The sequence below is a fragment of the Crotalus tigris genome, unplaced genomic scaffold, assembly GCF_016545835.1.
Source record: "Crotalus tigris isolate CLP2741 ecotype Arizona unplaced genomic scaffold, ASM1654583v1 scf7180000018151.1857312, whole genome shotgun sequence".
Taxonomy (NCBI): domain Eukaryota; kingdom Metazoa; phylum Chordata; class Lepidosauria; order Squamata; family Viperidae; genus Crotalus; species Crotalus tigris.
The window spans coordinates 1512261-1539776 of record NW_024096849.1 but is presented as its reverse complement, the minus strand read 5'-3'; the positions used below and the strand labels follow the sequence as shown (position 1 = coordinate 1539776).

At 42.4% G+C, this 27516-nt stretch overlaps 1 protein-coding gene across 2 annotated transcripts; it reads left to right on the top strand.

Moving 5' to 3' along the window:
- The first annotated feature begins 1687 nt into the window (after positions 1-1687).
- CUNH9orf152 (chromosome unknown C9orf152 homolog) lies at positions 1688-26161 on the top strand. 2 transcript variants are annotated; one of them, XM_039348411.1, is made up of 3 exons: positions 1688-2062; positions 22617-22948; positions 25566-26161. In XM_039348411.1, exons 1-3 carry the CDS (start codon positions 1834-1836, stop codon positions 25587-25589), a joined length of 585 nt encoding a protein of 194 aa, XP_039204345.1. In that variant the 5' UTR covers positions 1688-1833; the 3' UTR covers positions 25590-26161. The 2 variants fall into 2 exon arrangements, with proteins under 2 accessions (XP_039204345.1, XP_039204344.1); XM_039348410.1 differs by lacking the exon at positions 25566-26161 and having other exon boundaries at positions 1690-2062; positions 22617-24076.
- The last annotated feature ends 1355 nt before the right edge of the window (positions 26162-27516 follow it).

The following is a 27516-nucleotide window of genomic DNA, read 5'->3' as shown; positions in this document are numbered from 1 at the left end:
CTAGCAGCACACTGTACAAATTCCTTTTGTTTCCTTGGCAAGACCAGAAATTACTGCTGGAGAAGTGCATCATCCATTTCACACAGATAGTGTGCAAAATGTTCCAAGCTCTAATTGTGCCTTGCTGAACTTGCACTGTTCTGGAGTTGGGATGAATTAAAATCACCATCTCCAACCCGACATTGTTGTCATAACATCTACCTGAAATAGTAGGATATTGTAAAATAAACAATAAAATTGCCTAGGTCTGGAGTCCTGTGTGAAGGGTCCTATTGCCTGGTTATATTAACATCTATGGATTGTCATTCTTCTCGGCTGCTGTACATATTTCATTTTCTTTCTTATTGTGATTGTAATTTGGTTTTAATTTATTTTGTGATTGTTCATTGCTCAGAGTCACTTGTTTGAAATATAAATTGATGCCACATAAATTGAACAAATATAATAATAATAATTTGAATGTTCAGTTGACTGAAGTTCACATCTAATGAATAATAATAATAATAATAATAATAATAATAATAATAATAAGTCTGGATAGTGGACGTGGCAGTGCCTGGAGATAGCAGAATAGAAGAGAAAGAACTGGAGAAGATAACAAAATACAAAGACCTACAAATAGAAATAGAAAGACTGTGGCAAAAGCAAGCAAGGGTAGTACCAATAGTCATAGGCTCCTTGGGTGCAATCCCAAAACAACTGGAGCACCACTTGAACACCATTGGCATTGACAAATTCGCTATTAGTCAATTGCAAAAGGCGGCCTTACTAGGAACTGCTTCCATCCTGCGACGATATCTGTAATACCATCAAACATCCACATCTGCCTATCCCAGGTCCTGGGTAAGGACTCGATAGGTAGACAAAATGCCAAATCCAGTCTGAACATCTGGCTGACTGTGCGATGATCTATAATAATATAATAATATCATTTGCCTGCAAGCAAGAATTAATGGGACAGCAAAAAGTCATGGAAAATGAAGAAACCAAAGTACTCTGGGACTTTAGATTTAAAACAGATGGACCAACATAATACCCCAGATTTAACAATTATTGATAAGACAAAAAAGTCTGGATAGTAGATATGACAATACCTGGAGACAGCAGGTCTCAAAATATAAAGAGCTGCAAATAGAAGTAGAAGATATTTCCAAAGAAAGCAAAAATAGCACCAATAGTAATAGGCACTTTAAGTGCCATCCCAAAACATCTGAAGCACTATATGAACACCATTGGCACTGACAAAATTATCATCAACTAATTGCAAAAGGCAGTTTTGCTTGGAACAGCTCACATCCTGTGACAATACTTTTAATATTATTAATATCTGGGAAGGACTCGATAAGGTGACAAAAATGCCAGATCCAATCTAAACACCTGGGTGTCTGTGCAACCAACCATACTAATACAAAATAGAAATAAATAATTTTAAAAACCCATCTATGCAGTCACTGGGAACTGAAATCAAATTGAGGGCATATAATCAATCACTTAAAGAGATGAAAATGGAAGAAGAAGGAAGACAGAAAGAATCCCTGGCAAGAATGGATACCGCCTCTGTATAAACTGCAGTTTTAATGTCAACCAGCATCCCAACTTTTTGTTCACCTGGCTACGTTAGATGAGCTTTTATGCTACGTGTAGGATTTTGGCACTGTGTCCTAGATTTAGTCTTAAATCAACAACAGTTCAAGCCAGAACATTTTGTCTTTAAAGCTGCATTCAGGTGCTCAGCAAGTTGCTTTACCTGGAGCAAAGCACATATCGCTGCTGAATGAAATCAGTGTCTTCCAGCCAGATCCCCAGGCACAACATCTTTCCAATGGTGCCAGGATGAGGGACCTACATTGCTTGTGTCTGATTTTGTCTTTCTTATGGGAACAGATGGTGAAGGCTTATAAATATATGAGTGGTATATTTCTAGTAAGTCATTCATCGAACCAGCAAGCCACAGACGGTTCCAGGCCGCCCAGCCAGATGGATGTAAACCGGCTCCAGGAGCAATATCACTACTTAAAAGAGAAACAAAAGCTGCACACCCATGTTGTTGTGTTTAAAACAGGTATGTTTTGGAGCAACAGAGAGTTTGACAACCAGGCATTCCTAAATTCCATGTTGTTCTTCAAGAGGAAGGCGTCTGCACTGCCCAAAGGCAACATTTCATTAGATTTTGTGGCGAAATTTCTTATGCCACCTTAAAAATTAGCAGGTGCAGTGGGCCATATGTTACGCATCTGTTAGTCTTTAAGGTGCCACAAGATTCACAATGGTGCCTTTGAGAGCAGACAAGGAATCCCTTACTATGTATGTTTATTCAGAAGCATGTCTGTCAATGTTACTTAGGACTTACTTCCTGCTGCGGGGAGAAATTTAACATACACATCCCTCTATATTGCTGTCAGCAACAGTTAACAAATGTTTCTTCCCAGTGAGTCCTTGATTAATCAAGTTTTAATTTACTGATTTGGAGGGGGGGGGGGAAGAGAGGCTTTAAACTCTCCCAAATCCAAGCAGGATACTAAAGAATTCAGCAAAAGGGGAAAAAATCTGGCATGACGGGAAAAATACCAGGATTTGCAATTCCAAAAGTGTTCAATTAAATGGTTCCTAGGAACCCAACTGATTTTGCATAGGAGAAAAGGTGAAGGACAAATAGCTAGAACTGTTCCTCTGTGTTTTTAAAATACTAAGCCAATAGAAGTAATCAGAATATACAGGCTGATTCAATTGTCTGATTGAATTACAGTAACGTTCTTTGGAGTAGACATTCAAGGTGATTTTTTTTTTTAGAAGTTGAGATGCTTAAAAAAAATTAAGATCTTATGTTCATTGACTTTTGAACCTGGATAAAAAAAAAAATTCAAATTTATGGCAACTAAAAATTTTGAAGAACAGTCCCAGAAAACCTGAAAAGTAGACACCTCCATATACTTAGGACATTAAAAGTTTCCTTTGAGGTAAGTTCAGTTTTTGGTGACTTGAGGAATGCAGCCATGGGGTTTTCTAAATAACAGTACAGCTAGTCTTTGATATACTGTATGATATAACCATAACATGGAACAGAATTTCTTCTGATACACAAGATAGTTGTTAAGTGAGTTGCACCCAGTCTTACAACATTTTTGGCATGATTGTTAAGTGAATCACTATAGTTGTTATATTGATCACACAGTCATTAAGCAGATCCGGCTTCCCTTATTGAGTTTGCTTCTCAAAAGCTGGCTGGGAAGGTCGCAAATGGCGATCACATTACCCATGATCCTGTTACCATCATAAATTGCCAATTGCCAAGCTTTGATCATGGATGCTGGGAAAGTTGTAAATCAAGGACAGGTCATAATTTTTTCAGTGCTGTTGTAACTTCACATAGTTGCTAAATGAATGGTTTTAAGTCAAGGACTATCTATACAGAGCTAAGGTGGCGCAGCAGTTAGAGTGCAGTACTGCAGGCCACTTTAGCTGACTGTGTTCAGCAGGTCAGCGGTTCAAATCTCACCGGCTCAAGGTTGACTCAGCTTTCCATCCTTCCATGGTAGGTAAAATGAGGACCAGATTGTTGGGGGCAATGTAAATATATATATACATTGCTTACTGGTGTACACCGCTTAGAGAGTGCTTGCACTTAAAGCGGTATATGTCTCATAAATAAATAAATAAATAAATACAGAATGGTGTGACACTGCTTTCTTCCGAGGTGGTTTTCATCTTCTTTCTCTTAGATTTCTATTCAGAAATTGTATCCTGTCTCTATTTTATGCAACTGATTATGAAGTGGACTGGGCTGAGATAGAGAGTGACAGGCCAACGTCGCCCAGTCTGCTTCCATTGCCTAAAGGAGCACTAGAACTCACTGTCTCCTGGATTGTGGTCCAACTCTTTCACCTCTATGCCCAACTGGTTTTCATCATTTCTAAATAATGCCATTGTATGTAAATCTTTGTTTCAGTTCTGAATTGTTTGTTCCATGGATGTTTTCTCAATTATCCCACAGTTGCTTAATGTTCTTTTTTAAATCCTGCCACAGTTTTGCTCTTGCAGGACCAGGAACACCTAATTTAATAAATAAAGACATTGGATTATTGCAGATTAACTTGTTTGCTCATGTTTCTTACAGCAGAACTGAAGTTTTTTTGTTTTTTGTTTAGCAGAGCTCGCTAGAGGTAATCCTCAATTTACAACTGTAATTGAGCCATGTTTTTGTGACTAAGCAAGGCAGTTTTTTAAGTGAGTTGTTCCTTATTTTATGACCTTTTACGCCCAGTCTGCTTCCGTTGTCTAAAGGAGCACTAGAACTCACTGTCTCCTGGACTGTGGTCCAATTCTTTCACCTCTATGCCAAACTGGTTTTCATCATTTCTAAATAATGCCATTGTATGTAAATCTTTGTTTGTTTCAGTTCTGAATTGTTTGTTCCATGGATATTTTCTCAGTTATTCCACAGTTGCTTAATGTTCTTTTTTAAATCCTGCCAACAGTTTTGCTCTTGCAGGACCAGGAACACCTAATTTAATAAATAAAGACATTGGATTATTGCAGATTAACTTGTTTGCTCATGTTTCTTACAGCAGAACTGGAGGGGTTTTTTTTTTAGCAGAGCTCGCTAGAGGTAATCCTCAATTTACAACTGCAATTGAGCCCATGTTTTTGTGACTAAGCAAGGCAGTTTTTTAAGTGAGTTGTTCCTTATTTGATGACCTTTTTTGCCACAGCTGTACAGTGAATCACTGCAGTTGTGAATCATACAGTGGTTAACAAAGCTTGTTTCCCCCACTGACTTTGCTTCCCATCTGGGAAGATTGCAATAGGTGATCACATGACACTAGGAATGTGGAACTTCATAAATGCATGCCGGTTACCAAGCATGCAAATTTTGATCACGTGACCTTGGGGATGCTGCAATGGTCGTAAGTTTGAAAATGGTCATAAGTCACTTTTTTCAGTGCTGTTGTAACTCTGAACAGTCACTAAACAAATGGCTATAAGTCAAGGACTCCCTGTATGCTTGAGACATCTTTGCCAATTGAAGTGAACCTTTATAGAGGACAGCAAGGTAGACTAAACTAGGACAATTCAGAGAAATCAGGGTAGATTCCTTATTTTTTTATTAATGGCAATATTAATGAAACTGGTCAGATTCTAAAATGAGAATCTATGAAGATAGCTGTCCAATATTGGGGATGTGGGTTATTACAGTACAGAATTAAGTTCATCTTTCAATCACCTTTGGATGTCTTGCATCAATCCAGCTTCTTCCCAGGAAAAGTGAAGTCATGGTCTTTAGCCTGCGGTCCTGGAGACATTGTTAGGAGACTCAACCATGCTCTGAAAAAATGAATAAAAAAGAGGAAGACCAAATGTATTAATTTATTGATGTATTTATATGGGTCACTTGTTAGATTCACATTCTAAATTTTAAGATTCCACAGTTTGTTGTTCTTCAATCTACACCATGGGGTTACATATATAAGTAGTTCTCAACTTACAGCCATTCATTTAGGCACCATTCGAAATTACAGTGGAACTGAGGGAAGTGAACTATCACCCTTCCTCACACTGAAGATCATTGCAGCGTCCCTGCAAGTCATGTGATCCCAAATTGAGCTCTGGCAAACTAGCACGTATTTACCATGGTTACAAAACCCCAGGTCTCTGCAATGGCCATTCCCAAGTTTTCCAGCCACTTTCTGACAAAGTCAATGGGGGAAGGTGGATTAACTTAACAGCTGTGTGATTCACTTAACAACGGTGGCAAAAAAAGTTCATAAAATCAGGTGCAATTCCCTTAATAACCAGCTTATTTAGCAACAGAAATTCTGGTCCTAGCTGTGATCGTAAGTTGAGGATCACCTATAAATGTTTTCAAAGGGTACTGAAGAAAAAGGGAAATGCTCCAATGCAGATTCCTAACACTCTCCAGATGTGCCAGGACTCCAATTCCTACAATTCCTTGCCAGCATTATGGTAGATGGACTCCCAAGACATCTAGAGCACAACAGGTTAGGAGAAGTTGTTGTAATGAGTCTCTTTCAGGCTGAAATTCCCCTTGAAAAGTTCCTAAACGTTGCAGTAAAAAGCAGCCAAATAATGCGGATCCTGGATTTTAATATATAACTAGGAAAGAATTGTGTTGCATTTGGATTACTGCTTATCAGGTTATGTCATCATGCACTTTCCCAACTTTCTAGTTAAGGATCTGTTGTATTAATGGCCATCTCCTGTGCTAAAGAAAAAACTGATGAAGGGAAAGAGAGAATTATCCCTGCTAATGGACACCTTAAAAAAAAAACTGTCTTAACTTTGGTTCCTCCCTTTCAGCCTGGCTCAGCATCCACGCATCTTCCACTGTCTTCCCCATTAATAGCCTTTTGTGCTTCTCTGTCTATCTCAGTGGTTCTCAACCTTTTTAATGCCGCGATCCCCAACCGGTCGTAAGTCGAGGACTACTCAACCAGTCATAAGTCGAGGACTACTCAACTGGTGCAGCACCGTTTGCAGAATGGGACTTTTGGCGGGCTCAGCAGGGCAGAGACAGCCTGGACAATTCCTATTGGCTTTTGAAAGCCAATAGAATTAGACTCTATTCAAGAGATTCTATTCTATTGGCTTTCAAAAGCCAATAGAATAAAAGGGAGTAGCACAGCTAAGGAAAAGGGGAAAAAATGGCAGACTGCGTTGTTTGGCGACCCCCGTGAAATGGTCGTTCGACCCCAAATGGGGTCCTGACCCACAGATTGAGAACCACTGGTCTATCTGATAATGGAAACAGTGTCTCCTTTCTGTCCCAGTGTTAATGGGGTACATTGATTCCAAAGCAGGCTTGTTCCAATTTGGCACACTCTTCTGAAATGTTGAGATTGCAACTTTTGGACTTATAGCACATCTGGAGAATGCCAAGTGGAGATCGCTACTTGTCTTCCTGTTTCTTTGGCCCAATTTAGATGGGTGAGATCCGATGAAGAGAGTCAGGATAAGGGCCCTTCCACATGCTTAACTGCCGTTGGGTTCCTTCAAAATGGAGGAGAGCTTCCAGAAAGTTTGAAAGGTTAATTTAAGTCATTTTGTACGGACCTTGGTGCTCTCTGAGCTTTGTAGTTTTCTTGCAAACATTTTATTACCCAGCAAAGCAACATCATCAGTGTTAAAAGGGAGTGGGGTTTGCTTTCTGTACCCCAATTAAGGGATACTCCAAGCAGGAACTACCAACTCAGACAAACAGGCTAACAGTAAACAACAACCTAATCAAGAAATGACTAAGAACACTCCCACCAATACTGATGTGGCAAACTACTTCTACTGTATATAAACCAGGGGTGTCAAACTCAATTTCATTGAGGGCCGCATCAGCACTGCGGTTGCGTTCAGGGGGCCTGGTGGATGTGGCCAAGGTGGGCACGGCCTACTGGGTAGGCATGGATGGAGTGGGTGTGGCTCTACATCGTTCACGTGAAGGGTGCCTGTGGAGGCCTGGGCAGGAGTGGGACAGATCTGAGGGTCTCTAGCAGAAGGGGGTGGGACCGGGGCAAGCGCCAAGGCATGGTCCACTGGAGGAGCCTCACTGTTCCTCTCAGGCCATGTGGGGGGGGCTGGATGGTGGTGCGGGCTGCCCGGAGCCCTGGGCAGCAGAGATCAAATGCCCAGCCTGGCCCTCAAGCACCTGTGGCACCAAGCCTAGCCCCACTTCCCCAAGGGGCCCCCAGCTGCACTTACCTCCTCCTCAAGGCGGCTGCTGCTGTGCTTGCTCTCCTTAGCCATGTTGTTCGTGATGGGTACCAGGGCAAAGTCAGAGGGAGACTGAATGCGTTTCAGCATAGATGGCCACCACAAAATTGTACATTGGCTCGTGGCCGACTGGCCTGGGCCAGGGCCAAGGCAGTGGGGGCCGTTTCCTCACTGTTTCCAGGATGGCTTTGTGGGCCACATGAAACCACTTCGCGGGCCACATCTAGCCCCCGGGCCTTGTGTTTGACATGTCTGATATAAACAGAGAGAAAACCTTATTCTCTTCTAGTACTGAAGATGTTACCTAGTTGGTTAATGAAATGTCTGCAAAAAAAAATAGTCAACTTCAGAAAGCGCTAAGGATCCTATAGCTCCTTAACCCTGAGCTACAAATATGAGCAGGAGGTTGGACTAGAAGACATCCAAGGTCCCTTCCAACTCTGTTATTCTGTAAATGTGCAGATTGTGTACAGGGGTTCAAATCTAAACTCAGCCCTCTTCTACATAGCTGTTGGCCTCATTCCCCAAATATAAGGAACATTTTACGTCACTGAGTAGGATTAGAACTGCCCAAATATATCCTGTCATAAGAGGGGTGTTGAATAAATTTTACAAATAAATAAATAGCCTTTCCTCTCCTTCCTTGACTTGGCTAGTTCTCCATATAAAAAATCCATCTATCGAAAAGCAACTTAGCATTCTGCCTTCTTCTTGCATTCTTTTTTTTTTTTTTTTTTTGGAGCAAAGGAAGTGTCAATCAGGGTTCCCCAAACTTTGAAGCTCATTGACATTTCATGAAGTTCCAGATTGTTCATTAACCTCCACCAAACATTTATTATTAAAAAAATAGTTTAATAATTATTATTTTAACTGATTGTGGAGGCTGACCCTCCAACTTTGGATTGTCTTGCCATTGACCACCTCAACTCCAGAACTAGGGAGCTCCTTAGAGATCTGACTTCTGGACTTCAACTCCCAGAATTCCTTAGCCAGCATGCCTGGCTGAGGAATTCTGGGAGTTGAAGTCTACAAGTCATAAAAGGGCCAAGTTTGAAGACCCCTGCATTAGATCATCTTAGTGTTGCTACGGGATAAAGAAACCTGCTTTGTGATCCATCTTGCAGTAAATCCCCTATTACCATTGTTAAATGTTTATAGATAGTTGTACCACTTCTGCTCAGTAAGCCACATGCAAGGCCAATTGCAAGCAAAAAAAAAACCCAGAAAGTAAACAGAAGTAAGGAGTTTACAGGTACCCCTTGACTTACGATCACAACTGGGACTGGAAAATTCATTGTTAAACGGTGAAGTCACTGAGGCATCATAGACCACACTCTATTTTAGTCTTTTCTGCCATGGTCCTTAAGCGAGACATCAGATGACCTTGACCTGTGACCTCCTTCTGGTTTCTGCATTGACTTTGCTTGTTGGAAATTGGCTGAGATGGTTGCAAATGGTCATCATGTGACCTTGGAATGCTGGAGACATCGTAAATACCCACCAGTTATCAAGTGCCCAAATCATGACCAGGTGACCAGGTCATAAGATTTAAGATCTAAAGTATTTTTGAAAAAAAAAATTACTTTTATTATTTATTTATTTGTTTTGGTCATTTAACGTTTACCCGACAAAATGGTCCCACTGAATGCAATCTTCCACATTCAAGTGAAAAATCTGGATGACCAAATTGTCTTTTTAAAATAAATTTACAGATTAGTACTTGATTTTAGAGATTTTTATTGGAATATGCATTTTTGTCAAGTTCTTTTTGGTTTGATTCTTGAGCCTTTGTAAATCAAAGGTTTTTTTTATTTTATTTACTGATCTTTCACATTTCTAAACATTTTTATCCTTACAAGCGTTTTTCAGATTTTCCTCCTTTTTAGGTTTGTCTTTTATTTCTTCCCCCCAAAATGTGCTCACTGTACTGTATTGTAGTTCACCGAAATGGAATTGCCATTAAAAATGGGCTTTTGTGTGGAGTTAAAAACATCAAGATTGCAGCCCAACTTTTTTATTTGCTAGAAGAGGAAAGTAAGTTTTGATCACCATCTTGACTTTTCTGACACCTGCCCCCTTCTCAGGGACACCTTATAGCAATAGCAATAGCACATGGACTTATATACTGTTTCACAGTGTTTTACAGCCCTCTCTGTAAAGAATCAGCATATTTCCCCCCCCCCCTAACAATCTGGGTCCTCATTTTACCCACCAAGGAAGGATGGAAGGCTGAGTCAACCTAGAACCGGTCAGGATCGAACTGCTGGCAGTGGGCAGTGAATTAGCCTGCAGTACCGCAGGCTAACCACTGCACCACCACGGTTCTTGTACGATAGTTAAGGTTAGCACATCAGCATCTTCAAACCTCTGGTTAATTCTGAACTTGGTTGTTTTTTTGGAGATGTTTCATTACCCAAACTAGGCAACATCATTGGTACACCAAGGACCACACTCCCTCCCATTTCAACCTTGACCTACAAATATTCTTCTTTACTCTAGTTAATTTGTTTGATGCAAGAAAGTCCTTCAAAAGATCTGTAGCCAAACTCTCTTGGCCTTTAATGTCAAAAGTAATATTGTTAATTGTCCTATTAAGAATAGATCTTGCAGATCAAACAAACAGAACAAACAGTTTTTAACAGCAGCAGCAACAGCAGCAACAGACATTTTAAACAAGTATTTTATCGTTCCTTCTCCTGGCAAAGGCCAGTTGTTTAAAATCAACCCAGGAAAGGACTAGTTTGCCAAATTTGTAATAGAAGATTAAAATCATCTTTTTAAAGGAGACCAAAGGGGAATCACAACTTTTGGGGAAAGCAAAAATCTAACAATGGCAGGTCAATAGTGAAGGCAGTATGCTTTACCAAGTATGACACCAAGTGGTTGACAGATAGTATGTGTTAAGTCCTGGGAGTGATGGCGAATGAAGAATACACATGTTTCTGGAATAGCTCTTTATTGTGCTTATTTCAAACTCCAACAACAATGAGCAAAGGCACGCAAGCCTCCTTTTATACATCCCAATTCCCTGGACAATATGGTAACATCACTAGGCACTTTTCGCACCTTGCGCATGCGCACTCAGCTGGCGCCACTCAGCCGGTGCTTTTGCAATTGCCCGGGAACCTTGCATTTGCAGGCTCAGGACACAACAGTATGGGTTTTAACTAACACTGGAAGAATATTCTAGAAAATCTGGGTGAATCCGTTCCGGAGACGTTCACCACTGCTGCTGTCTTGGTCTGGCAAAACTAAGGATAATTTTCGTTCATGACAAAATAATAATAACCACAAGACCAGAGAAAATAAATTAGTACAGGAAGTCCTCAACTTACAATCACAATTCAGCCAAAAATTTATGTTGTTAAGTGAGACATTAAGTGAGCTTTGCCCCATTTTATGACACATTTCTTGCCACGTTTGTTAAATGAATCACTGCAGTTGGTAAGTTAGTAACATTGTCATTAAGTGAACCTGGCTTCCCCGTTGACTTTTGCTTGTGAGAAAGTAACAAAAGGTGATCATATGACCTTGGGGAACAGCAACAGTCATAAGTATGAGCCAGTGGCCAAGCATCTGAATTTTGATCACATGATCATGGGGATGCTGCAAAGGTCGTAACTGTGAAAAGCGGCCATAAGTCACATTTTTCAGTGCCAGTGTAACTTTAAACCATCACTAAATGAACTGTTGCAAGTCAAGGACTATCTGTAGTTCTTCTAAATCTTATGGGAGGTGGGGGCAAGGGGGAGAGCAAGTGGTCATATGAATGAAGCTGAAAATACTCAGCGTATTTTAGTAGCTTTGTTTTATTGGTTTGTGTTGAACTGGAGTTAAAATGTTTTGTTCCAAAAGAGCCATCAAGGGAAGAAGACATCCAGACTACCAGGAACTAGCAAGGCATGGAGGATACTAGGAAACTACAGATAGTTCTCGATCTACTATCAGTCACTTAGAGATCATTAAAAATTACAATTGCTTCCCCATAAAGTAGTTTCAAAGTTCTGACGGCCATCACCACCACAGACGGTCGTGTGGCTACATTTTGAGTACTTGGCAACCAGCCTGTATTTTACATCTATCTGCAGTGTCCCATGGTCAAATGAACACAGGTTTTTTGGGGGGGGAAACTGGCATTTACTTTCAATTTCCAGCAAAAAGTCCTTGATCTACTTAACAACCATCATGAATTATGACTATAATTCCAGGATCAGTTCTGTCATAAGTTGAGAACTGCCTATTATCATACTGACTGTGAGTGTTGCTTTATTGAACTAAAACATGCTGCATTCCAGATACAACATAGGAAAGGTCTAAAAGATTCTTGGCAAGACAACTGATTGGGTTTCTCACCCAAAGGCTTAGTTCTTCTTCTTCTTGTGCCATATCCGTTATCGGACGTTGGCAATCATGTTGGCAATCCTGTTTTTATCAGCAGCCGCATGAAAAAGTGCTGCTGAGTTTTGTCCAGACCAGTCCCTTAGATTTTGAAGCCACGATATTCTTCTTCTGCCTGGACCTCATTTGCCTTCAATCTTTTCCTGGAGGATTAGATGGAGTATGCTGTATTTTTCTGGGTGTCGCATCACATGTCCAAAATATTCTAACTTTTGTTTTTTAATTGTTTTGATGATTTCCCTTGGCTTTCCCAGGCGGCTTATCACCTCCTCATTTCTGATCTTGTCAACCCAGCTTATACGTAACAGCCACCTGTAAATCCACATTTCAGATGCTTCTAGTCTCTTCAGGTGGCCTTCTGTCAGAGTCCAACTCTTTATTCCATAGAGTAGGAAAGAAAAAATATAAAATCTGACAAGCCTGATTTTCAGTCTTAGGCTTATGTTGTGACTGCAGAAGACCTTTTTCATTTTGAAGAATGCTATTTGGGCTTTTTCTATCCTTATCTTTACTTCAACAGTCATGTCCCAGCTTTTGGGTAAATTAGAACCGACGTGTGTGATCCTTTCAACTTTTTCTAGTGGTATTCCTTCTGAATTTATTGGTGGTAAATTAACGGGTTGTTTGCTGACGACCATGATCTTGGTTTTTGAGCCGTATTTTTCAGATATTTCTGTGACTCTGTTGATGAGGAGCTGAAGGTCTTCATGCTTACTGGCAAGCAGAACTGTGTCATCAGCATATCTTAAAGTTGTTGATCCGAACACTGTTTATTTTGATGCCAGCATCAATGTTTTCCAGTGCCTCGTTGTAGATTGACTCAGAGTAGATATTGAACAACAGTAGAGACAGAATACATCCCTGTCTGACCCCTCTTCTTATTTCTGCATCAGCTGAGTATTTTTGGCCTCGTCTGCTAGAAGTATGATAAACCCAAAAGACTTAGTAGAAAACTTAAACGTTTGCACCCCAAGGTACAACAGGAACCAACTGATTTGAAGAGACATCATTCCTAATGCCTTTTCTCTGCACGTCTCTTACAGACATGCAAAGTGATTGAAAAGAAATAAATTATGGAATGTTGTCATCTTGAAAAAAATAGAAGTAAATGAGAAAATATGTGCAGATGGACAATAGGGCCACTTCAAGAGTACATAATAATAATAATAATAATAATAATAATAATAATAATAATAATAATAATAATAACAAATCGATGGCACAATGGAAGACACAGTTGCAGATCAATGGTGAAAAGCTGGGAGAGGTTAATATCAAGAGAGGAATATTTCAAGGAGATTCATTATCACCATTACTATTTGTTATTGCACTGTTTCCTCTGTCAACAATACTGAATAACTCAGGACATGGTTATCAAACATCAAAAACATCTGCTAGACTATCCCATCTCCTTTACATGGATGATCTGAAGCTGTATGGAAAAACATCATCTGAAATAGAATCGCTGCTCAACACTGTCCGTATATATAGCCAAGATATTGTAATGGAGTTTGGCTTGGACAAATGTGCCACACTTACTATCAAACAAGGAAAAATAGTGAAAACTGAAGGAATCAAGATGCCCCACGAAAATAACATTAAGAGTCTGGATGAGGAAGAATACTACAAAAACTTGGGTATCCTTCAAGCTGACAACATCAAGCACACTGAAGTCAAGAAAAAGATTAGAGGTGAATACATCAAGAGAGTGAAGAAGATCTTAAAATCCAAACTCAATGGAGGAAATACCATAAAGGCAATCAACACCTGGGCAATCCCAGTCATTAGGTACACAGCTGGAATAGTGGACTGGACTCAAGCAGAACTAAAAGCAATGGATAGGCAGACCAGAAAAATAATGACAATGAATCATGCCCTTCATCCACGCAGTGACATTGATAGACTTTATCTACCAAGGCAAATAGGTGGGCGTGGAATGCTACAAGTACATCAGATGGTTGAAGAAGAAAAAATGGCTTTGGAAGAATATCTGAAGAACAATGATGAAGATGCACTGAAATTAGTATATCAGGAAGGCTTACTAACTACTGGAGAGACCAAACTGGCCTACAAGAAAGACCAAATGAAGAACAGAATAGAGGCATGGGAAGACAAAGCACTACATGGCCAATACATTAAAAAAATAGCTGGGAAAGCAGATAATAATAAAACCTGGCAATGGCTAAGAGCAGGAAAATTGAAGAAAGAAACCGAAGGATTAATTCTGGCTGCACAAGACCAAGCTTTAAGGACAAATGCATACAAAGTCAAAATTGAGAAGACAGAAACAGACAGTAAGTGCCGCCTATGCAAAGAAGCTGAAGAAACAGTGGACCACTTGGTAAGCTGTTGCAAGAAGATTGCACAAACTGATTACAAGCAGCGGCATGACAAAGTAGCTACAATGGTGCATTGGAAGATCTGCAAAAAATATCATTTGCCTGTAAGCAAAAACTGTGGGATCATAAAATAGAGAAAGTCATAGAAAATGATAAAATTAAACTGCTCTGGGACTTCAGAATTCAAACAGACAAGCACCTGCAACATAACACCCCAGACTTAACAATTGTCGATAAGAAAGACAAAAAAAGTCTGGATAGTGGACATGGCAGTGCCTGGAGATAGCAGAATAGAAGAGAAAGAACTGGAGAAGATAACAAAATACAAAGACCTACAAATAGAAATAGAAAGACTGTGGCAAAAGAAAGCAAGGGTAGTACCAATAGTCATAGGCTCCTTGGGCGCAATCCCAAAACAACTGGAGCACCACTTGAACACCATTGGCATTGACAAATTTGCTATTAGTCACTTGCAAAAGGCGGCCTTATTAGGAACTGCTTCCATCCTGCGACGATACCTATAATACCATCAAACATCTACTTCTGCCTATCCCAGGTCCTGGGTAAGGACTCGATAGGTAGACAAAATGCCAAATCCAGTCTGAACATCTGGCTGACTGTGCGATGATTGATAATAATAATAATAATAATAATGATGATGATGATGATGATGATGATGATGGGAGGGACTTTGGAGGTCCTCTAGTCCAACCCCCTACTTAGGCAGGAAACCCTATACCATTTCAGACAAATGGCTGTCCAGTCTCTCCTTGAAAACTTCCAGTGTTGGAGCATTTACTACTTTTGGAGGCAGGTTGTTCCACTGATTCATTATTCTCACTGTCAGGAAGTTTCTCCTTAGTTCTAGGTTGCTTCTCTCCTTGGTTAGTTTCCATCCGTTGCTTCTTGTCCTGCCTTCAGGCACTTTGGAAAATAGCTTGACTCCCTCTTCTTTGTGGTAGCCCCTGAGATATTGGAACACTGCTATCATGTCCCCCCTCATCCTTCTCTTCGTTAAACTAGACATACCCAATTCCAGCAACCATTCCTTATATGTTTTAGCCTCCAGTCCCCTAATCATCTTTGTTGCTCTTTGTTATGTCCTGAGCAGGTGCAAGCTGCCTGGGACCAGACTGGCTGTCGCCAGCACTTGCGCGCATGCGCGGGTGCGAGCGCGCCAAATGTTGCAGTTTGGCCCGGGAATCGCCTATAAAAGAGGCAGGGAGATTTGGGCGTTGTCGGCGTCTTGTAACCAGTATGCTGAACAGAAATAAAGAGTTCCTGAGAAATACTGCTTCTTGTGTCATTGCCATTTCGCGAAGGACTTAACACTCTTCTCTGTACTCTTTCTAGAGTCTCAACATCTTTTTTATATCGTGGTGACCAAAGCTGGATGCAGTATTCCAAGTGTGGCCTTACCAAGGCATTGTAAAGTGCTATTAACACTTCACATGATCTTGATTCTATCCCTCTGTTAATGCAGCCTAGCACTGTGTTGGCCTTTTTGGCAGCTGCTTAAAGCTACTTAAGTAGAAAAGCTAAAGGCATTCCTGTTTTAACAATTAAAGGATTAATTGTTGGACTGTCCATCTTAGCGGATGAAACAGGGACAATAAAGAGACATCTAGGAAATACGTTTCCCATAAAAAAGTGTCAACATCTTTTACCAGGTGTTTAACAAATATGACTTCAAAGTAAACAGGATTATGAAAAGGATGTATGAACTAAAACTGGTTGATTGGTTTGAGTCAATAAACTATTTCTGGGCTTCCTTTCATTATTTCTAAATAAAAAATTGTGGGTTTTTTTTTCATTCAGAATTATAATAATAGCTACAGACAGTCCTCGTTTAGTGATTGCCTCATTTAGCGACTGTTCCTAATTATGATGGTGATGAAAGAGTAACTTTTCAACCAATCCTTGCATTTACAAACTTCACAGGTACGTAAAGCAAAGAGAAACTGAACTAAGATCATAAGTATTAAATCCTTCGTTCAAATGCAAATGATGAAGACACATGGTGACAACTAACAATGCTTTATTCTCCTACTCCAACTCCAAGCAAAAAGCAAAAGGCATGCAGGCCTTTTTATAGGGCTTGAAACCCAGACAGAGTGAACCAATAAGTTCTTCTTTCTTCGCGCCTTGCGCATGCGCACAAGGCTGGCGCTGCTCTGTCTAGTCCCGGGCAGCTTTTAGAATGCCTGGGACCATTTGCAACAATTCTGGGCCTGTTGAGTTTCCTCATCAGGCCCAGGACACAACACTCCTCCTCCCTGGATAGAACACACACAATTCCAAATTTATTTACAATAATAATAAAATAAATTAAAAGAAAATAATAGTCTGCTCACATGCAGACACCTTTTTTATAACTAATAGAGTTAGCTAACCAACTCACTCTCTAATGTGGACTTCGTGTGTCTATCTTCTACCCCACATAGGTCCCATCTCCTCAACCTAGACCTGTAAAGTTCCTTGTACTGACAAGAACTTCACATATTCGCCTAGATGCTTAGAAGGGGCCTTAGCCTGTTGTGACCTACGCAAGGTTAGGGAGGGTGCCTGGCCTGTCAGCTCACCTGCCCGGCTAGGCAGACCAGGACTTGTTTTTAAGGGTGCCTGGCCTACCGGCCCGTCTGTTGGGCTCACTAGACCAGGACTTTTATTGCACAAATTTTGCAGGTGACCCCTGGTGAGGCGTGCTGGCAGAATTGCCAGAGCTCTCCCCAGGCTCCGTGAGAGCAGCTGAAATTCCCCAACCCTCTGAATTGGCTGAGGATTCCCCAACTACCCTGGATGGCTCCAGGGAACTTAGCCCCTCGAGCCCGCAACCAGTCTCAGACGTGACCTGCATTGCAGGTGTGCCCCAATACTCCCAGTCCCCTGTGGCCGAGGTGCCAGAGTCAGGAGCTGCCTCTATGGCAAACCCCGCCTCAGGTGAATTCCTGTTTGGAGCTCTTGCGGATACACATGATTCCCTGTTCGGCGCAATAGCTGAACTCTGAGGATGCCCTTGCACCTCCCTTGGGAAATCCCTAGCGACCTGTGGTACTTCCCAGGAACAGTGAGATTGTGTCTCAGAAGGTTGACCTGAATTGTAACGTGGTTCCTGGGCCCCCTCCCCCCCCCCCCCGAGAGTGGAGGCAGGGGCAGAATCCACAGGGGACAACCGACAGTGCAGTTGATCGATGTGACTCCGGAGTATGCAGCCATCTCCCAAGGTCACTTTGTATGATAGAGGTCCAGAGATCTTACAGATGACAGCAGGAACCCACAGATGACCAGGAGCGTAGTTCCGAGCCCAGATCGGATCACCCAACTGTGCCCCCGGTTGCGACACCTGTGACGCCACCCGGTCTGGGTGCAACCTGTCCAATTTAGTAATGAGTCTGCAACCCCAGCGGAGTTCAGCTGGGCTCCTCCCAGTGGTCGTGCAAGGTGTGGTGCGGTGTGCAAGAGGAAAGTCATCTAACCTGTGATGCCAGCTACCAAACGTGAGTCTTTTGAGTGCGTCCTTGGTGGTGCGCACCATCCTTTCAGCTTGCCCGTTGGTGGAAGGGTAGAAGGGAACTGACACTGCATGCCAGATCAGGTTGGCCTGAAGAAAAGCCTGGAACTCAGAAGAGGTAAATTGAGGGCCATTATCTGAAACCAGAACATCTGGAAGTCCGTGTGATACAAAAATTCCTCTCAACACCTGGATAGTCCTGGCAGTAGTAGTGGAGGAAACAGGAACAACCTCTAGCCACTTGGAATGGCTATCAACAAGGATAAGGAAGAATTGCCCCTGGAAGGGCCCAGCATAATCTAAATGTACCCTTGACCAAGGGGTGTGTGTCTCCTCCCACTCGTGTACAGGGGCCTGAGGCATTTCAGGCCGTGATTGTTGGCACACTTGGCACCCATGCACCTGAGCCTCGATAGCTTTATCAAGTCCAGGCCACCAAATATGGCTGCGCGCAAGCGCTTTCATCCTGACTATCCCAAGATGTCCCTCATGCAGAGAGATCAACATTCTAGACCTCAATGAGGCTGGGATGACTACCCTGCTACCCCATAAAAGGCACCCATTAAAGGTAGACGGTGCGTGTCTCCTTTGCCAAAAACTTTGAAATGTTGCATCTGGACACGTGTCAGGACATCCTGACAACACCCATGTCAGCACGCATGTAAGTGTGTGATCAGTGGCAGTTTCCACAGCCACGTCCCTAGCATTGAGGGGAGATTCAGGCAACTCCTGAATGGAAAGAATATTTATGCTTCTACCTGAGTTAAAGGCAATTTGCTTAGGCCATCTGCATGGCCCATTTCATTTCCAGGTTTGTGAACTAGAGTATAGTCATATGCTGACAGGAAAATGGACCATCTCAGCACACGAGGAGAAATGATATGTGGTGTCTGTTTGTTAGTAGTAAACAAACCCAACAGAGGCTTATGGTCTGTATAGACCGTGAAGTGGCGGCCATATAAGAAATCATGGAATTTCTTTATGCCAGCCACTATGGCCAAGGCTTCTCTGTCAATCTGAGTGTAATTCCGCTCTGCAGAAGACAGAGTCCTTGAGTAATAGGCCACAGGGACTTGTGTCCCATCAGCCTTCAGATGGCTAAGTACTGCTCCCACCCCATAAGGAGATGCATCGCATGCGATGCAAACAGGCAGTTGCTCATTGAAATGCGCTAAAACAGCATTAGAAGTGAGCAAGGCCTTAACCTCATTGAAGCTCCTGTCATGGACTTTAGTCCACTGCCAAGGAGCCTGCTTGTCTAAGAGCCTGTGTAACGGCTCTGCCACTGCAGCTTTGTGTGGGAGAAATGCATGGTAAAAATTTAATAGGCCCAAGAAGGCTTGCAGCTCACTCTTGGACTTGGGGCTTGGGACCTGTTGAATAGCTTGTAGTTTAGCTTCAGCAGGATGAATGCTTTGGGCATCAATCCTGAAACCTAAGAAGTCAGTGGAAGTGACTCCTATCTTGCATTTATCCTGTTTTAGCTTAAGGCCTGCCTTTCGAAAACAAAGCAAGACAGCCCTTAATCTTTCTGCTAAATTTTGAGATGACTCCTCAGCAATGAGGACGTCATCGAAGTAGGGACAGACCCCAGGAATACCTCGAAGTGTGCTCTACATGACACTTTGGAATATGCCAGGGGCTACATTGACCCCAAATTGCAGTCTCTTGACCTTGAAGGCCCCCCTGTGAGTTACAAAAGTCTGGGCCTCTGCAGCTGCCTCATCAACAGGTAGCTGTTGATAGGCCTGTACCAGGTCAAGTTTTGCAAAAATGCGCTTCCCCTTGAGGGAGGCCAGGATGTGGCTTACAACAGGGACTGGATAAGTGTGCTGTTGCAACGCCTTATTCAGTGTACACTTGTAGTCTGCACATATACCTATTTCCCCATTAGCCTTTAGAGGCATTACTATGGGGGTTTCCCATGGACTAGAATCCACAGGTTCTAAAATGCCCTGCTGGAGCAATTTGTCCAGCTCAGCATTTATCTTACCCTTGGGGGCAAAAGGTACCCTCCTAGGCTTAACCCTGATGGGCGTGATGGTTGGGTCTAACCGTAGCGAAATGGGAGGCCCCTTGTAGGATCCTAGTTCTGAACTAAACACATCTGCAAACTCCTTGCAAACCTCTGCAAGGCCCAGTGTTTGCAAGCTATGCAGCCCAGTTACTTGGATTCCCAGAGCCTCGAACCAATCGAGTCCAATAAGACCTGTACGTTCACCCCCAACAACCACCACATCTAAGGAACCTTCAAAATCCTTATACTGTACCTTAAGGGTGGCCTCCCCCTTAATACATACCATAGAATTTTGAAAATCAGTGAGTATTAGATTTGATGGTCTGTTTAACTCGAAGGCCACTACTGCTGCAAATCCTTTAGAAGGTATTAATTGAAATAATGGGAAGAGCAGACCCAGTGTCCAACTCCATCAGTATGGGAACCCCTTGCAACCTTACATTAATGGAAAGTTTCTTCTTAAGGTGCTTGTGGGTTTCTGTTTTTAGAATGCTCCTGCGCGATGCGCAGAAACCCACCCTGTGTTGGCTGGGGACCTTGGTACCTTTCTGAACCAATTCTTCCTGAGATTGAACCTTCTGGCAACCCAAACAGACAGATGCAATGTGGCCTTGCCTGCCACACGCCCGACAAATGGTGGAGCGGAACCGACAATAAGCTCGCTTGTGGCGTCCTCCACACCCGAAGCATTGAAGAGATGCTGGGGCCTTGACCGGACATCCCTTCTGCCTCCTCTCAGCTGCCTGGTGAAGTCTGTCGACCTCCTCTTCAGGATCCACTTCTGATCCTTCTCGAGCGTCCTCTTGATGGATGGTAGCTGTGTCTGGAGGATTCCTGGTGAGGCACAAGACCTTCACAGCTCCGCCTGTTGCTTCCTCAGCTACCACGTCTTGCAATGCATCTTGGAAGGAAACATCTTCTTTTGCAAAAATCTTTTGTTGTAAGTCTCTGCTCCTTAAGCCGCAGACAAAGTAATCACGCAGCCTCTCTTCCAGACCCTTGAATTCACAAGGTCTGGCTGTTTGCCTTAAGGCCACAATAAAGTCCGCAGCAGATTCACCCGGCCTCTGGTCCCTCTGCTCGAACGCGTGCCTCCAAGCAATGATGGATAACTTTGGCTGGAAGTGTTCCTTCAACATTTTCTTCAAGTCAGCGTATGTTACTGACTCCATAAGTGCAGGGGCCACCAGATTTTCTGCGATGTCAAAAGCTTTTTGTCCACAGGCACAGAAAAGAGTTGCTGCCTTCAGGCCATCTTCTTTAATCTGATTTACTCTGAAGTAGTTCTTCACCTGTGCTACGTAGGAATTCCATCTCTCTGAGTGGGAGACATCGAAATCAATCAAGTGGCCAATCTTCGATATCGTAAAGTTTACGATCTTCACCACTTGCTTCCTCTGCAAGCTGCTGTTTGGGGAAAGGGTCCTTTAGCCGAGCTCATCCTCCAGCAATGCTGTACTGGCAGGCTGGGACGCTGATTCAGACGCCGTCTTCCCCTCTTCAGGACTTCCAGGGTAAGTCCTTAAATCTTTTGTTTCAGCTTGCAAAGGATCCCACCTTCGTTGCCAGTGTTAAATCCTTCATTCGCGTGCGAATGATGAAGACACATGGTGACAACTAACAATGCTTTATTCTCCGACTCCAACTCCAAGCAAAAAGCAAAAGGCACACAGGCCTTTTTATAGGGCTTGAAACCCAGACAGAGTGAACCAGTAAGTTCTTCTTTCTTCGCGCCTTGCGCATGCGCACAAGGCTGGCACAGCTCTGTCTGGTCCCGGGCAGCTTTTAGAATGCCCAAGACCATTTGCAACAATTCTGGGCCTGCTGAGTTTCCTCATCAGGCCCAGAACACAACAATAAGCCCAGTTGTGATTTCACTTAGTGACCACTTTGCTTAACAACAAAGTTGCCAGTCCCAGCTAGGGTCACTTAATGAGGACTCTCTGTATTTGGGTACAAAAGACTGTATTTGTTCTCCTGAGGAAGTGCTCAAAGAATAAAGTTTATCGAAAAGGATTGTACTGTACTGTTAAGTCTCTAAGAAAGACGTATGTCTGTTTCCAACAGTCATTTAAAATTTAAGCCAGCTATGGAGGTTCAAATGGTGATCACATTTACCCCAGAATGCTGCAACCCCTATAATCCATGCTGGTTGTCAAGCACATGAATCTTGATCTCATGGTCCTGGGGACATTGAAATGGTCCTAACTGTGAGAACCGATTGCAAGTTATTTTTTTAGCACTGTCATCATTTTAAATGTCCATTAAAGGAACGGTCATAAGTCAAAGATTACCTGTACTTTGTTCTAAGATTCTTTTCAAAATATGCCATCACTTGTGGCACGTAGATGCTGAGACGCTTAATTCTGGAACGTGTAGTATGTTTTCCTACATTCACAAATTGGTCATATCAGATTTAGGGCTATAAAGCAGTGTTTCTCAACCTCAATGAGTTTAAGATTTGTGTTCTTCAACTCCCAGAATTCCCCAACCAGTTATGCTGGGAATTCTGGGAGTTGAAGTCCACACATCATAAACCCATTGAGGTTGAGAAATATTTTTTTATAACGCATTACCAGAAAGTAAGATTTTCATTTCTTTCCATCCTTTTAAAATTGAATTATCTTCACAGGTGGGAAAGGGGCCATTCCCAGGAAATCCATGATCAGTGCTGTTTTAATTAAGAAGAGCATGAGGAAAGCATTGAAAGGAAGAGAGTTCAAAGTGGGTTTGCCCTGCCACGGAAATGGACAAGACAGTTCACCATGGCGGATACATATTCACCATCTGGCACATCACCAGGAACGGCCTTACGATAGCCTCCAAAATCGGACTGGATGTGGCACGTGGTCTTGCGAAGAAGAGTCCTTAGATGGTACTGAACCGGCTATTGCATTCTCCATCAAAGAGGAAAATTCACACCCTTCTGAAGAGATGGTCAGTTCCAACTCGACTCGGACATCGGTAACTTCCATTTGGACTTACTCCAGTCTCAACATCTCAGCTTCGAAACCAGTATCTAGTAAGCTATCGTATTACCCTTTCCCTCAGAAGAAAAATCCCAAGGTTTCTGAAGCTGCAAAGAAACTTGGGTTATATGTCTCCCAGTGAGAAGTCTACCACAGAAGACAGTGGTAGGCCTATCACTACAGTTAATTTTTCGGTAGATACAGCAAGCTTCTTTTTGCCTCATGCACTGGTATAATTTGCCTGAAATATACAGGTAGCATTTCTGTTCTTGTGAACATGAGAACTGAATGGACCCACATATACTGTTTTGAATTAATGTTTCTGTAAGACATTGTTCCCCAACCTTGGCCACTTTAAGAGGGGTGGACTTCAACTCCCAAAATTCCTCCCTACCCATACTGGCTGAGGAATTCTGGGAACTGAAGTCCATCTCTCTTAAAGTGGCAAAGATTGGGAATCATTGCTCTAGGACAGTGGTGGTGAACCTATGGCACACATTTCCAGAGGTGGCACTCAGAGCCACGCACACTGTTGCCCCAGCAGAGTTCGCCAGAGTAGGGAGCACATGGCGTTTGGAAGTGACAGGGCAGAAAGTGAGTGAGCAAGCAGCGTTGCCCCCCCCCCCGGGATACCCTGGAGATGGCGAGGAACTAGCCCCGGCCACGCTCACCCAGTCTGCCGTGACCACTGCAGCTACACCCACCCATTAAGCCACGCCCCCCATCCCGCCTGAGGGCATCACAATGCTGATGCAGCCCTGGCACTTTGCGATAAATAAGTGGGTTTTGGGTTGCAGTTTGGGCACTCAGTCTCTAAAAGGTTCGCCATCACTGCTCTAGGACAGACATGTCAAACACATGATGTGACGTATCGGAACGGTTTTGCCATTGCCGGCCATGGGGTGGGTGCAGCTTTCAGATGATGCGTCCGGCCTATGAGCCAGCAGTTTGACACCCCTACTCTAGGAGTATGTATGCTATTCCAAGGAAGGATTATGTAGAACAGACATGTCAAACTCACGATGTCACATGACGTCGTGCAACGTATCGGGCCGGTTTTGCCATTGCTGGCAATGAGGTGGGCGCGGCTTCCACGTGACGCATCCAGCCCATGGGCCGGCAGTTTGACACCCCCGATATAGAACAAGGGTGACCGATCTTGGCAACTTTAAAACTTGTGGACTTCAACTCCCAGAATTCCCTAGGCAGCATGGCTGCCTGGGGAATTTTGGGAATTGAAGTCCACAAGTCTTAAAGTTGCCTGATGTACAACTGCAGCTACTTCCACACTTCTGCATCTCACACACGGTTAAAGAATGCTGAAATTATGTTTGCTTCTCAAGCAATTTTCTTTTTAAGGTCAGCCTGTCCAATATTCATTAGAAGAAAAGGGAATTTTCTCCTCTCGATTCTATGGAGTGATAATGGGAGGAAAATGCAATAAGGAAATGACCGGTCACCTTGTGGCAGATGCATGGTGGTATCTACCATTAGAATTTCCCTCCCAGATTGAAAATGAGTGAATTCCATTGCTCCAGCCTGAAACCCAAAGCTTGAATGTGCTCTGTGTATTCTAATGTCAATCTACTAGCTATATTTTCGTTAAAATGTATTTTGAGTGAATAAGACTCTAGACTAGCATAAACATGTGTTTTGAAGACTCACTGTGAAGAAAAAAAATCGTCCCATGGACATTTATTTTATTTTCACTCTGTCCTATCAAAGGTTATTAACTGTATGTAGGCAGATAGTCCTTGACTTACAGCCACTCATTTAGCAACAGTTCAAAGTTACGACAGCACGGAAAAAAGAGTGACTCACAACCAGTCCTTGCACTTACAGCTGTCACAACATCCCCTCCCAGTTATGTGATTAAAATTTGGGTGCTTTGCAACTTGTCTGTATTTAGGATGGTTGCAGGCTTGTGTGAATGTCATCTGTGACCTTCCCAGCAAGCTTCACACAAGCAAAGTCCACTGGGAAGCCAGATTCACTTAATAGCCATATGAATCGCTTAACAACTGCAGTGATTCTCTTAATGACTATGGCAAAAAGGTCATAAAATTGGATGCAAGTCATTTAACAACTGCCTTGCTTAGCAAGGGAAAATGTGTTTCATTGTGATTGTAAGTCAAGAACTACCTGTATTTGATCCAGTTCGGTAGTTTATTTCTTCATTTTAAAAGAAGAGAGTTTGGAGGTTTATTCCAAATATTCCCTAAACACCCCTTCATTCCTTTCAAGAATAGATGAAATGCGTTTTTTAAAAACATTAAGTGACATGACAGTTTTTCCTTTCAAATAATTATCTTTAGGAAGCAGAATACTCTTCCCACTGGGCTGTATAGCCACAAAAATATCTATCACAAATATTGGCCTTTCCAAAATTAATTGTAGCTCAACTGAGCTAAATATAGGCCTGTGTGCGGGAAAGGCAATGACATATATTCTTAGCTGAAAATGAGTCCAATTAACTTTAGTAGATCTTATTTCTCAACAGAGGCAAAGCAAGAGGAATTTTAAATATCTGTCTGAATTGTCAATTTGTGATATCACTCGTAGAATTTAACAAAGAGAATACTTTTGTTAAATTCAATGTATCTTTTTTTCAGGATACATACTCCAAAATCAACTGATTAAACCTTGAAATGATCTTTCTGCTGTCAACAAATATTTTATATTCCAGATTTACTTTTTCCACATTACATTCTCATCTGCAAGTTGGAAAATAGTACCTTTTTGAACCCCTGAATAAGACTAACAACTATGATATATAGCTTTTTATCTGTGTATCATGGTATGATTTCTTTCATTCATACATATATTATTTTGCAAATAAGATAAATTAGGAATAAAAGTTTACGTTGTATCCAGATCCTTTGTTGGGTTTGTTTGCATGCATGATCTACAGAAATCCCAGTTTATCATGATAGGGGAAAGATAGGTAGTCCTTACTTAATGATTGGTTGCTTAGCAAACAGCTACACAAAAGAAACTTATGATCCAATTCCAGAATTCCAATGATTGCACATCCTTCCCTCATAGTCACATGACTGCATCTGCAACCAACATCATTACTGGTAGTTGACTTATAACCAATCATTTAATGGCCATTCCAAGTTACAATGGCATTGAAAAACTAACTTACGACAGTTTTCACACTTATGACCATTGCAGCATCCCCATGGTCATGTGATCAAAATTCGGGATGTGTGGCAACAGGCTTGTATTTATAACAGTTGCAGCGTGCTCACTTTTTGAGATGTGGGGAAATCAGTTTCACTTAACAATCTAATTTAACCGTAGTCATTCACTTAACAACCGTATCTAGAAAGGTCATAAAATGGGGCAAAACTCAGTTAACAACTATGTCACTTAGCAACTGAAATTTTGGATTTAGTGTGTTGAAGATTATCTGTATAGTGAGTTGCAGCCTTCCAAATGCATTGACTTGCTTAATCACAGTGTTCGTTTTATGATGTGGCAACTCACTTATCAACCTTGCAAAAAAGGTTGTAAGATAGGTTGGTCACGTGCATGACTTGATTTATGACTATCTTGAGTTACAACAGAAATTCCAGACCCCGTTACAATCATAAGTCAAGAATTATCTGTATTGCAGGGAATACCAGCATCCAGTTGATCTAAAAAAAAAAAAAAAAAAAAGCAACAGGTAGTATCTGTTTAGAATTTGAATGGGAGACCACCAGGACATCTTCAGATTGCAGACAGCAGTGGAAGATGGAAAAAAAAAGTCAGTGATAGAGCATTTCTCTGTTCCTGCTAAGTTATTATGTCTACTAAGATACACATTGTTGGTTACCACAAGACCCAGTCCGTTCTGGACCAACCGCAGTGATGACTCCCTTGAGATGACGATTAGTGAGCAGGGACTGATTTTAGGCAGGCAATGAAAGAGGATGGACCTAATCAAAAACTGGTTAGGTCGGGAAGCCTGGGGGAAGCATGAAGGCAGGGCTCTTCAAACTTGGCCCTTTTATGAATTGTGGACTTCAGCTCCCAGAATTCCTCAGTCAGGCACGCTGGCTGAGGAATTCTGGGAGTTGAAGTCCACAAGTCATAAAAGGGCCAAGTTTGAAGACCCCTGCATTAAGGGAACACAAAGTCATAAAAGGGCCAAGTTTGAAGACCCCTGCATTAAGGCAACACAAATCGCAAGAAGGAGAACCCCATATCCCCAGGAACAAGCCAAACTCTAAACAAACAAACCGAAAGTTTGTTTTGGGGTATTTTTATTTGGGGGTCTTCGTTTTCTCCCTTCTTCCACTTTACTGGATAGGGCGGCTTCATGCAGCCCAGACTTGCTTTCGAGGAAGCCACGGATTGCTTTAAGTTAAAAGGAGCCGCCAAAGGAGTCATACCCCAAATTCAAGGACTGCACTGCCCACGAGAGCCACTAGAGGGCAACAGCCGTCTGCAAATCGTCTGGCTTCTCTCCTGGAGAAAGGCAGCCTTCTGCATCGTCAGCGGGGGGGGGGGGGCGGGAGGATGAAGGGAGGAGGAGGGGCGGGGGGAGGGAGGGAGGATGAAGGAAGGAGGAGT